General features: G+C 38.6%; 1 protein-coding gene across 1 annotated transcript in view; it reads right to left on the bottom strand.

Moving 5' to 3' along the window:
* Positions 1 to 13,170, bottom strand: part of SYNE1 (spectrin repeat containing nuclear envelope protein 1) — a 448,877-nt gene that overhangs the window by 355,456 nt on the left and 80,251 nt on the right. The window contains exon 3 of the mRNA XM_061207647.1: positions 6,470 to 6,565. Within this exon, the coding sequence (XP_061063630.1) occupies positions 6,470 to 6,565 (96 nt within the window). The remainder of the gene's footprint in view (positions 1 to 6,469; positions 6,566 to 13,170) is intronic.

Below are 13,170 nucleotides of genomic sequence, written 5' to 3'. Positions count from 1 at the left end.
ATAAACAACGTTGTGATAGTTTCAGGTGCACAGCAAAGCGACTCAGCCATACATATACATGTGCTATCCATTCTCCCCCAAACTCCCTTCCCATCCAGGCTGCCACATAACATAAAGCAGAGTTCCCTGGGCCATACAGTAGGTCCCTGTTGGTTATCTATTTTAAATATAGCAGCGTGTACATGTCAATCCCAAACTCCCTAACTATCCCTTCCCCCCAACCTTCCCCCCTGGTAACCATAAGTTCGTTCTCTAAGTCTGTGAGTCTGTTTCTGTTTTGTAAATAAATTCATTTGTATCATTTCTTTTTAGATTCCACATACAAGTGATATCATACGATATTTCTCTTTGTCTGACTTACTTCACTCAGTATGACAATCTCTAGGACCATCCATGTTACTGCAAATAGCAGTATTTCATTCTTTTTAATGGCTGAGTAATATTCCATTGTATATATGTGCCACATCTTATTTATCCATTCCTCTGTTGATGGACATTTAGGTTGCTTCCATGTCTTGGCTATTGTAAGCAGTGCTGCAATGAACACTGGGGTGCATGTATCTTTTTGAATTATGGCTTTCTCTGGGTATATGCCCAGGAGTGGGATTGCTGGGTCATATGGTAGTTCTATTTTCAGTTTTTTAAGGAACCTCCATACTGTTCTCCATAGTGGCTGTACCAATTTACATTTCCACCAACAGTGTAGGAGGGTTCCCTTTTCTCCACACCCTCTCCAGCATTTACTGTTTGTAGATTTTTTGATGATGGCCATTTTGACCAGTGTGAGGTGATACCTCATTGTAGTTTTGCTTTGCATTTCTCTAATAATTAGTGATGTTGAGCATCTTTTCATGCATTTGTTGGCCATCTGTATGTCTTCTTTGGAGAAATGTCTATTTAGGTCTTCTGCCCAATTTTTGATTGGGTTGTTTATTTTTTTGATATTGAGCTGCATGAGCTGCTTGTATATTTTGGAGATTAATCCTTTGTCAGTTGCTTCGTTTGCAAATATTTTCTCCCATTCTGAAGGTTGTGTTTTCATCTCGTTTATGGTTTCCTTTGCTGTGCAAACGCTTTTAAGTTTCATTAGGTTCCATTTGTTTACTTATTTATTTATTTATTTTTAAACATCTTTATTGGAGTATAATTGCTTTACATTTTTGTGTTAGTTGCTGCTGTATAACAAAGTGAATCAGCTATATGTATACATATATCCCCATATCCCCTCCCTCTTGCATCTCCCTCCCACCCTCCCTATCCCCCCCTTCTAGCTGGTCACAAAGCACCGAGCTGATCTCCCTGTGCTATGCAGCTGCTTCCCACTAGCTATCTATTTTACGTTTGGTAGTGTATATATGTCCATGCCACTCTCTCACTTTGTCCCACCTTACCCTTCCCCCTCCCCGTATCCTCAAGTCCATTCTCTAGTAGGTCTGTGTCTTTACTCCCGTCTTGCCACTAGGTTCTTCATGACCTTTTTTTTTTTTTTTTAGATTCCATATATATGTGTTAGCATATGGTATTTGTTTTTCTCTTTCTGACTCACTTCACTCTGTATGACAGACTCTAGGTACATCCACCTCACTACAAATAACTCAATTTCGTTTCTTTTTATGGCTGAGTAATATTCCGTTGTATATATGTGCCACATCTTCTTTATCCATTCAGATGTCGATGGACACTTAGGTTGCTTCCATGTCCTGGTGATTAAATAGTGCTACAATGAACATTGTGGTACATGACTCTTTTTGAATTATGGTTTTCTCAGGGTTTCTGCACAGCAAAGGAAACCATAAACAAGATGAAAAGACAACCCTCAGAATGGGAGAAAATATTTGCAAACGAAGCAACTGACAAAGGATTAATCTCCAAAATATACAAGCAGCTCATGCAGCTCAATATCAAGAAAACAAACAACCCAATCCAAAAATGGGCAGAAGACCTAAATAGAGTTTTCTCCAAAGAAGGTATACAGATTGCCAACAAACACCTGAAAAGATGCTCAACATTACTAATCATTAGAGAAATGCAAATCAAAACTACAGTGACGTATCACCTCACACTGGTCAGAATGGCCATCATCAAAAAATCTGCAAACAGTAAATGCTGGAGAGGGTGTGGAGAAAAGGGAACCCTCTTCTACTGTTGGTGGGAATGTAAATGGAGAACAGTATGGAGGTTCCTCCATTTGCTTATTCTTGTTTTCATTTTCATTACTCTAGGAGGTGGGTCAAAAAAGATCTTGCTGCGATTTATGTCAAAGAGCGTTCTATGTTTTCCTGTAAGAGTTTTATAGTGTCCAGCCTTACGTTTAGGTCTTTAATCTATTTTGAGTTTATTTTTGTGTATGGTGTTAGGGAGTGTTCTAATTTCATTCTTTTACATGTAGCTGTCCAGTTTTCTTGGGTTGTTTGTACTCATTGTTTTGAAGATGTACCTCATATATTCTTGATATAATCCTTTCTTAATCCTTTTGTAACCTGTATTGTGAATATCTTTGACCAATTTTTAACTTTGTCACTTTCTTTAAAGTTTTTTTTTGTTTTAATTAATTAATTAATTTATTTATTTATTTATTTATTATTGGCTGTGTTGGGTCTTCGTTTCTGTGCGAGGGCTTTCTCTAGTTGCGGCAAGCAGGGTCCACTCTTCATCGCGGTGCGCGGGCCTTTCACTGTCGCAGCCTCTCTTGTTGCGGGGCACAGGCTCCAGATGCGCAGGCTCAGTAGTTGTGGCTCACGGGCTTAGTTGCTCTGCGGCATGTGGGATCTTCCCAGACAAGGGCTCGAACCCGTGTCCCCTGCATTGGCAGGCAGATTCTCAACCACTGCGCCACCAGGGAAGCCCTCTTTAAAGTTTTTTGATTAAAAAATATTCTGAATTTTAAAGTAGTCAAAGGTAACAATCTTTTATAGTTAATATTTTTTGCCTTATTTTTTTCCCTGTCCTGATGTCTCAGAGATATTCACCTATATTTTCTAAGAGTTTAAAGTAGTTTTGCCATTAGGGCCTTTATCCATGTATATTTGATTTCTATAGAGGCCATGAGATAAGGATCCAACTATACCTTTTACTTGCTGTTCCATTTATTGAACCATCTTTCCTTCCCAGATCTGACATCCACCTCTGACACAAACTAAATTTCCATTCATGCCTTGGTCTGTTTCTCAACTCTACTGCATTAGTCAATATGCCCATCCCTGTATTAACACTGCACTATCTTATGTGATAAAGCTTCACTGTAAGACCTGATATCTAGTAAAGCAAATACCTTTTCTCTGCTTTTCTTCTTTGGCTGTATCCTGGCTAAAAGAGCAAGGTATAAACATCTATTGTATAGTTCTACCCCATATTTCCATCTATTTTAACACAACTGACCTACCCTAATTAATACAGTGATCCTCCCTACCAGGCTACAAGCTCTTTGAGGGCACCAACCATACCTCATTCATCTTTGTTCTCCTTAGAGGGCAAAGGCAGTGCCTTATCCATAATAGAGACTCCAGATATGTTAGCTGAACAGTCAAAAGATAATGCCAAACCCAGCTGCAGACTTGAGTTCTACTCTCTATACATGATTGATGTTTAACAAAGTTACCTGGTGAACGTGCAGGGACCTTCAATGCTCCCAATTTCCTAAGAATGCCCATGTGTACTTTTAAGTGGATTTTTAGGCTCCTCTTGAACGCAGAGTGTTAAGGAGTCTTTAATAATACTATACAGAAGGTTAACAAAATAGATAAGAAATGAATTTCTCTGCAGTCCTTAAGCTCTATTCATATTGCTTCTATTATTTTTAATTTTTCTATGGAATTCTTCACATTCTTAAAAAAAAATCCTAAGTATAAAATTAAATTTAGTGTTCCTATCTTTATGTGTGACTAAAGATATATAATCACCGATCCATTCAAAGAGTAAATGTTCTACAAATAATAATCAAAGGGCACACAGAAATCCAAGAATAATAACTATAAAAACTTAAAACTCCCTAGCATCTGAAATAAAATCATAGACAAGAGAGTCTATAGGTTATTAAAAGAGTCAATAGGTTATTAAAAGAGTCAATAGGTTATTAAAAGAAACTAAGATACTGAGAGTCCTCCCTTACCTTGAGATGCTGGTGGTAAAGGGAATACTAAGGTATTTGGCTGAATTTCCCAGATGATCATGGTCAAAGTCAGAGTCCTGGGCTATGTGAATCATGATGTTAAAGTACAGTGCTCTTTAATAGAGTGGTACGTATGAGATAATTATAGATTTCCCGAACAGTGCTAATGCTCCTGAGGGAAATGCTTTTGTTCACATTCTCTCTTTGAAAGGTCTACAAGAATGCCTAGGATACTCAGTCCTTTAAATGATGCTTTTCATCTTCATGTGGTCCTGAACCAAAATGTCTACATGCACAAAATTTAAATAACCATTGTGATGGTTTATTTATAATTTCAGAGTAATTTCATTTTATATAATTCAGAATCTTGAAGGGCTCAGTAAAAATAAATAGTAAAGGTTAAATCAGAAACTGTCCTTCCCTGTCTCAGTTTCTCTGTTAAATGAGAATGCTGAGATTCTTTCTGAAATTGCTTCTAGCTTCCAGATCCTATCATTGTAACCACATCTGAATGAGTAGCGCACTTAAACAGAAGTAGGATTCTTGTATCAAAATATACACTCTTTCTAGAATCACTTAGCTTGGCAGGTAATCCCCATTGAGGTTTCTGTATACTGTTGGCTGAGTACAATGGCAGAATCATAATGACACTTAGAATGACAGGTTTCTTAAATACCCATTTGAATTGTAATGAAGGTTCCTTCAATTCAAGTAAATAGCTTAATTCAGGAGGGTATATGAAGATAGCCAGTTACATCAGACCACCAAGGGAGTATATATTTCAGGTCAATGACTCCCACATCCTAATGTTAATCCAGTTTATTTAGCTCATGCATATATCTGTTTATTCCAAATTGGCTTTTCATATGCGTCTTCTTTGATTTCTCTCAACGTGGAGACTGAGATAAGAACCTGGGTGCATGCAGGTGACCGAGGAGGTGATCCCAGGTAGCAGGAGTAAGGATGCATGGAGAGTGAGACAGGGAAGGAGGAAAAATCAATAAATAATAATCAATAATAGTACGATGTGCTATTAAGGGTCTCCACAGTGGGCAACCACGGCTCAGTTCTGCTGGGGATCCAATGGGGCACTCTACCTCATGTGTGAAATAAGCCTTGAAATCATCCCTCCTACAAATGCCAGGCTGGAATTTTTATTCAGACTTCCATCCCCTTTGGGACCATTAACTCTCCCACACTTCAGGGCTGCCTTGTGCAACTTGCAGCTTTGATAAAAGTCCTGAGGGCAGAAACCCAGAGACAGGCTGCCAGTGCTTGAGTTGAGATGCTGATGGAGGGTATGGATCACGTCCACTCCTGCGGCTACTGGAATCAGAGGTGATCTGAGATGGCGCTGGGGGCACCAAAAGCATCTGCTATAATATGAATTCAAGTAGATAAGGACTTACACAAAATCATTATTATTAGTTTGTATCTTCCCAGAAACAACTCTGTTACAAAAGCTATGGTGAAGGCTCCTCGCAAGAAATGAACTGGAAATTTATGATCAGGCAAAAACACTTTTTAAAAAATCAATTATCCAAGTAATAATGACTGTGTAGCTCTTTGTCATGATGCAACAGATTAAGAAAAAAATAAGTACCCCAATTTTGGACCCCATGTCTAGTGCATTATACAACATTCTGAAGATTATTTCCAGAGAGCCTTTTAAAAATTATGGCAAACATCACATAAATAATCTATGTTTGCAAACTACTTACCTCTCTATTACTCTGAAACGAAAAAACATAAGCCAGAAAGAAATAAATATTTTAGTATTCGAGTAATGTAGAAAAACAGATTTTATAGGTCACTGTCAATTTGTTTTTCACTCCGCTGGTTCCATTGAGCTTAACAACAAATGATTCTGAACATGCTGTTCCTATTACAAACGACTGATGACAGAGAATGTCCATAAGCGGATGAAAAATGCCACGCTGATTCCAAGGCTTAATTTTCAACAACTATATAAATACACAGATATGGACCAACAATCCTTTCCAAATGGAAAGTAAGCACTTAAAGTGCATTAGATGTTAATTTCCGACAAATCTTCCTGGATGCCGTACAGATGCAGTAGTTAACCAGGATTGATTATCGATGAAGTTCTTTACTCTTACTTCTAGGATTGCCACCACTATACATAATGTTTTAAATCTACTACGGGTGTGCAGGAACGAGAAAGGAAATTTATTCCTCGTTCCCAGAAGTGACCGATAGACTAGTGCTTCCTGTGTATTACCAACCGCAAGAGAAAAACTTTCTCTTACACGGGTAGCACCCCTTATACTCCCAACTCCATAGTCCCCAGATTCCAAATGGGAACAGTTTGACAAGTCTGGTCACAGAAAACATCCTTACCAGTTTCTGCCCAGACAGGACCTCCAGTAGAGCAAGCAGCTTCACACCATCTTTCATGTCTTCAAAAAGATCATCTACCACCATTGGGGGTTTCCGCTATAAAATAAAAAAAATGAATAAATGCAAAAAATGCTTCTCTTACTCTCTGTCAGACATTTGTTACTCACTGTGGCAAAATTTGAAGAAAAATGTCTAAATGGCAAAATCCTTTATTTGGGATATGGTTGGCAATTACCTTTTGATAGCTGCAAAGAGAAAAACGACCCTTTGGAGGTAAACTTAACATTCAAGAACCTCATGCTTGGGCTTTCACATACACATCAGTGTCTTTCTAGAAAGGGAGTTTTGACAAGAGTGGGATGGTGTGGGATAAGGGAAGGAAAAGAGGATATTATAAACATAAAAGATAAGAGAGAGGTTAAAGCAGGACATAAACAGGCAACAGGTGGTACCCCAGATAAACTGGACCAACCTCCATACCTTCACCCTGAGTGAGCGCATTAGTGGGCTGAGGCAGGTGCCAAATTTCCTTGAACTTTCTCTCCAGGGTAACCTCGTTAACTCAGTGACCTGCTGTGGGACCACTGTTAGCACAGCCAGAGGGACAGATTGAACCTCTTGTGGGTTAGCTGGCCACGTCCGTTCTGTTGCACAAGCTGGCAAATCCAGCAAACCTCTCTCACAGCGTGGCATTGAACCCAAAGCATCGAAAGCACAAGAGTACAGACTGATCAGGGCAAATCTAGCACCACTACTGGAGAAATAAGTCAAAGCCCATTTTCAGCTCATGGAGGGTCTTTTGTTTTTTTATGAAGATTATGAAAATACTTAGTATACTAGAGTTCATGAAATCTTGAAATTAGGTATCTCTTGCCTCAGAAGAAAGTAAAAAAGCGATGATGTCAAAGTTGATGGTCAACGGCAATTAGGTGCCCTCAGATTTCTCACAGAATATGAATTTTAAAAAATTTATAACCTGGGTCAGGCTCTGTAGTTTTCTAATTCTCACTGAACATGTTAAAGACCTAACGCTGTCTACTTGACTTTCAATTGTCTTTCTTTCTATCAAGAAAGAAAAAGGAAGGGAGGGAAGGAGGGAGGGGGAGAGAGAGAGAGAAAGAGAGAAAGAGAGAAAGAAAGAAAGAAAGAAAGAAAGAAAGAAAGAAAGAAAGAAAGAAAGAAAGAAAGAAAGAAAGAAAGAAAGAAAGAAAGAAAGAAAGGAAGGAAGGAAGGAAGGAAGGAAGGAAGGAAGGAAGGAAGAAAGGGAGAAAGAAAGAAAGGGAAGGAAGGAAGAAGGAAGGAAGGAAGAGAAGGAGGGAGGGAGGGAGAAAAAAAATGGAAGAAAGAAAGAAGGTCATTTTGCATGGACAAGTGTATGCCTATATATCCAAAATTATAAAATGTTAATGTACTAAAATTATTTTTAGCATTTTTAACTTTGCATTAATAGGGCAAGCACATGCACATCAATTAAGGAGAAAGATGCTTTGGGTGTTTGATCCAAATCAGTGATGTGGAAAAGTACAAAGCTACCTTGAAACATTACCAGCATATCATGGCTCCATCAGCAGGTATCTACACATCTGCAAGAATCTTAGAGCCCCTTAGTGGTAAATATCACACGGCTATCAAGGAGATCTGCAGCATGAAGGGTTTAGTCCTCAGCAAAGGAAAGGGCCAAATCACCCATCTCATTCCAGAACCAACCCAGGTCCTCACTTACCATCATCACTTTTAGTTTCACAACTATTGGGCAGTCTTTTACTAAGTGCTTTTCCCTCTTGCGGAAAGAGCTCTTAAAACATTTTATAATACAAAAATTATAGCATTTTACTTTAAATTACTAAATACATATCCTCGGGTTTAAAATTTGTGATTTCTGGATACCTAGTGATACCGATAAAACTGAACCGGAAAAGACCTAAAGAAAGAACCCATGGCACAGATAATGCTTTACTTTATTTGAGACATGCACATGGTCAAGCATAGTCAGTCTTGCTGAAAATGATGCAAAATCATGGCCTGACATATTCCCCAGATGGCCTTCTGTGCAGTATATAAAGAGGTCTCAACGTGAAGGCTGGAACTCAAGGTGTATTCCGGGCACCTTGAAACCTGTGTACACACAATGGCCCCTCATTTCCAGAGCCAGACCAACCACTCTCGCCTCCGGTTTCCAGGTTTCAGGTGGCAGCTATTTCACAGGCTGAGAGACAGGGTATGGGGGAACCTCCCATCCCAGGACCAGCCTAGAGTGTTCGCATGCTCTTCCAGTTATCTGATGGGCAGGAACAGCAAGCTAAACAACAGGAACCGAGAGGAGAGTGGGAAGGGAAGAGAGGTTGACCGGCAGTTGTGGAGCAAGCTAGCCCCCAATGGTTGGCAAGGAGCCCGCCACACTAAACTGTCTAAGAATGCCAAAGCAGCTGGACTAGGTCTGTAAAATCATGATCATAACCACTGACACGAGCCAGATAAAGTTAATTCAACTTCTAAAAGGTTCTGTCATCTTATTCAGAAATCTAATTAGACATTACCAGTATTTCCAGAAACAAGGTGAAGTAGTTTTTTTTTTAAATGTTATGTATGATATGTTTCTCCTTCACTCCCTTTATAAAAGCATTGTTGTGATTATTTTCCACCTCTGCTTGGCAAAAGTGAGAAGATAGTTCCCATTCTTTTCTGTTTCCTATGACAGATTGCATAAGCATTTCCATTTCCTTAATTATTTAATTCAATTCGGAATAAATATCCCAAAGGCAATAACTGCCCTCCAGCCCACCTTTAAATCTGCTTGGAAAACTGCTCTTAACAACTTTCACATGTAATGATTTTTTTTTTCACTATATAGTTTAAAAGAAGCACACCCCTCAAGTTATTTGTTTTACTCAGGACAAAGCTGGGGTTATCCTTTACTCCTCTCTTTTGTTCATACACCACAGCTGATCTGTCAACAAATCTTGTTGGCTTTATTTTCAAAATTCACCTAGAATCCAGCCATTTTTCACCACCTCCACTGCTATGACCTTGGTCCAAGCCAACCATCTCTCACCTGGATGACTCAACAATCTCCTACCTTATCTTCCTCCTTCGGCCCATGTCCCTCTTCAGTCTATTCTCAACAGAACAGCTTATTTTCCTTCTCCTCTGTCCATCTCCCCCATTGGGATATAAACACCATAATGCAGGGGTTACTTTTCCTGTTCTGTTCACTGCTACATTCTAGAATCTTGCCAAGCATACAAACAACATTTTAAAATATTTATTGACTGGATGTACGACTAGACAAAATACATTTCTAAAAGAAGGAACTTTGACAAATATTGTCAAAAATTTTATTAAACCGCATGGACATTGCTATAGCTACGTCTTTGTTATTAATAAATTAAGACATCCTATTAATAAATTAAATGCCATTCATTTTGAAATGATGATTTCCTTTGTAATCTTTTAGTTGCATATTTGGAAATAACTAATTTATCGTTATGCTTGAGATTATCAAACTAGTTTTAGAAAATCAACTAAAGAATGGTTTCTGGGGTGTATTTTTACATTTACTTTTTCCTCTTCGCCTCCGTATCTCCTCATCTTAGTTCATGAATAGTCCCACCAAAGTGTGTACAAGGAAACAGATGGGCTCAAATTTCAATTTCGAAAGCGTTTCCATGTTATCTTTTAGCACCATTGGTGGAAAGACAACTGAAGAAGAATAAAAGCAGCCACCAACGTGATATTTTATGACTGTGAAGATGTCAAAGTCATTATTAGTTTGAATTATTTAAAAACAAACATGGAAAATCAAAAGTGTTCCTTTTAAAGGAGTATATGAATCTGACTTGGTCTTAAAACAAAACGTGCTGCATTCCTGTATACTAATGATGAAAAATCTGAAAGTGAAATTAAGAAAACACTCCCGTTTACCATTGCAACAAAAAGAATAAAATACCTAGGAATAAACCTACCTAAGGAGACAAAAGACCTGTATGCAGAAAATTATAGGACACTGATGAAAGAAATTAAAGATGATACAAATAGATGGAGAGATATACCATGTTCTTGGATTGGAAGAATCAACATTGTGAAAATGACTCTGCTACCCAAAGCAATCTACAGATTCAATGCAATCCCTATCAAACTACCACTGGCATTTTTCACAGAACTAGAACAAAAAATTTCACAATTTGTATGGAAACACAAAAGACCCCGAATAGCCAAAGCAATCTTGAGAACGAAAAATGGAGCTGGAGGAATCAGGCTCCCTGACTTCAGACTATATTACAAAGCTACAGTAATCAAGACAGTTTGGTACTGGCACAAAAACAGAAATATAGATCAGTGGAACAGGATAGAAAGCCCAGAGATAAGCCCACGCACATATGGTCACCTTATCTTTGATAAAGGAGGCAAGCATATACAGTGGAGAAAAGACAGCCTCTTCAATAAGTGGTGCTGGGAAAATTGGACAGGTACATGTAAAAGTATGAAATTAGAACACTCCCTAACACCATACACAAAAATAAACTCAAAATGGATTAAAGACCTAAGTGTAAGGCCAGACACTATCAAACTCTTAGAGGAAAACATAGGCAGAACACTGTATGACATAAGTCACAGCAAGATCCTTTTTGACCCAGGTCCTAGAGAAATGGAAATAAAAACACAAATAAACAAATGGGACCTAATGAAACTTAAAAGCTTTTGCACAGCAAAGGAAACCATAAACAAGACCAAAAGACAACCCTCAGAATGGGAGAAAATATTTGCAAATGAAGCAACGGACAAAGGATTAATCTCCAAGATTTACAAGCAGCTCATGCAGCTCAATAACAAAAAAACAAACAACCCAATCCAAAAATGGGCAGAAGACCTAAATAGACATTTCTCCAAAGAAGAGATACAGATTGCCAACAGACACATGAAAGAATGCTCAACATCTTTAATCATTAGAGAAATGCAAATCAAAACTACAATGAGGTATCATCTCACACCGGTCAGAATGGCCATCATCAAAAAATCTAGAAACAATAAATGCTGGAGAGGGTGTGGAGAAAAGGGAACACTCTTGCACTGTTGGTGGGAATGTAAATTGATACAGCCACTATGGAGAACAGTATGGAGGTTCCTTAAAAAACTAAAAATAGAACTACCATATGACCCAGCAATCCCACTACTGGGCATATACCCTGAGAAAACCATAATTCAGAAAGAGTCATGTACCAAAATATTCATTGCAGCTCTGTTTACAATAGCCAGGACATGGAAGCAACCTAGGTGTCCATCATCGGATGAATGGATAAAGAAGATGTGGCACATATATACAATGGAATATTACTCAGCCATAAAAAGAAATGAAATGGAGGTGTTTGTAATGAGGTGGATGGAGTTAGAGTCTGTCATACAGAGTGAAGTAAGTCAGAAAGAGAAAAACAAATACAGTATGCTAACACATATATATGGAATCTAAGGAAAAAAAAAAAAAAAAAAAAAAAAGAGGTCATGAAGAACCTAGTGGCAAGATGGGAATAAAGACACAGACCTACTAGAGAATGGACTTGAGGATATGGGAAGGGGGAGGGGTGAGATGTGACAGGGTGAGAGAGTGTCATGGACATATATACACTACCAAATGTAAAATAGATAACTAGTGGGAAGCAGCCGCATAGCACAGGGAGATCAGCTCGGTGCTTTGTGCCCACCTAGAGGGGTGGGATAGGGAGGGTGGGAGGGAGGGAGATGCAAGAGGGAAGAGATATGGCAACATATGTATATGTGTAACTGATTCACTTTGTTGTAAAGCAGAAGCTAGCACACCATTGTAAAGCAATTATACTTCAATAAAGATGTTTAAAAAAAAAAAAAAAAAAAAAAACAAAACGTGCTCATTTAATAGAGCACATTTGGGTTGAAGCATGTGCTCCTCCCCAAGATACGTGGAAGTTTTAATCCCAGGTACCTCAGGATGTGATCTTATTTGGAAACAGGATCTTTAGAGAAGTAGTCAAGTTAAAATGAGGTCATGGTGGGGGGGTGGGGGGGCTGGGAGGGGGTCCTAATCCAATATGACCAGTGTCCTTACATGAAGGGGAAATTTGGACAGTCTCAGACAGGCGCAGAGGCAGGGACTGGACTAATGCAGCTGCGAACCAAGGAACCTCAGGTACTCCAGGCCTCCAACTGAGGCTAGGAAGAGGCAAAGTAGGATTCTGCCCAGAATCTCAGAGGGAAGCATGGCTGCCTAGTCTCAAGGACTGTGAGATAATAAATTTCTCATTTTATGGCACCCAGTATATCGTACTTTGTAATGGCAGCCCTAGCAAACTAATACAGAATGTAAATAATGTTCAACGGTGCTTTTTTTTCCAGTTCATCTAAAAAGTGAGGAGATGCTTGTATTATGCCTGAGGTCATCCAAAAGTCGGTATTTAAAACGTTCAGTGCCTATACTTAATGGCCCCTTAGATCTAAGGCTGGCAGATGGAGAAAGGGCTGTTTATTGCAAATTGCAAGAGAAGCTCCATTTATAGAAACACTAAACAATGGCTATCTCTGACCTATTTTTTTCCCAAAGGACTTAATGCCAAATCATATATTTATTTCAAAGTCAAATATCATAAAGACTGAATCAAAGGTATTTAAATATAAATACAACACTCTATTCCATTTGACAAATTTAGAGAAAATATGAAATTACAATTATTTGA

The sequence above is a fragment of the Eubalaena glacialis genome, chromosome 12, assembly GCF_028564815.1.
Source record: "Eubalaena glacialis isolate mEubGla1 chromosome 12, mEubGla1.1.hap2.+ XY, whole genome shotgun sequence".
Lineage (NCBI taxonomy): Eukaryota > Metazoa > Chordata > Mammalia > Artiodactyla > Balaenidae > Eubalaena > Eubalaena glacialis.
This window is presented reverse-complemented; position numbering and strand designations above follow the sequence as displayed.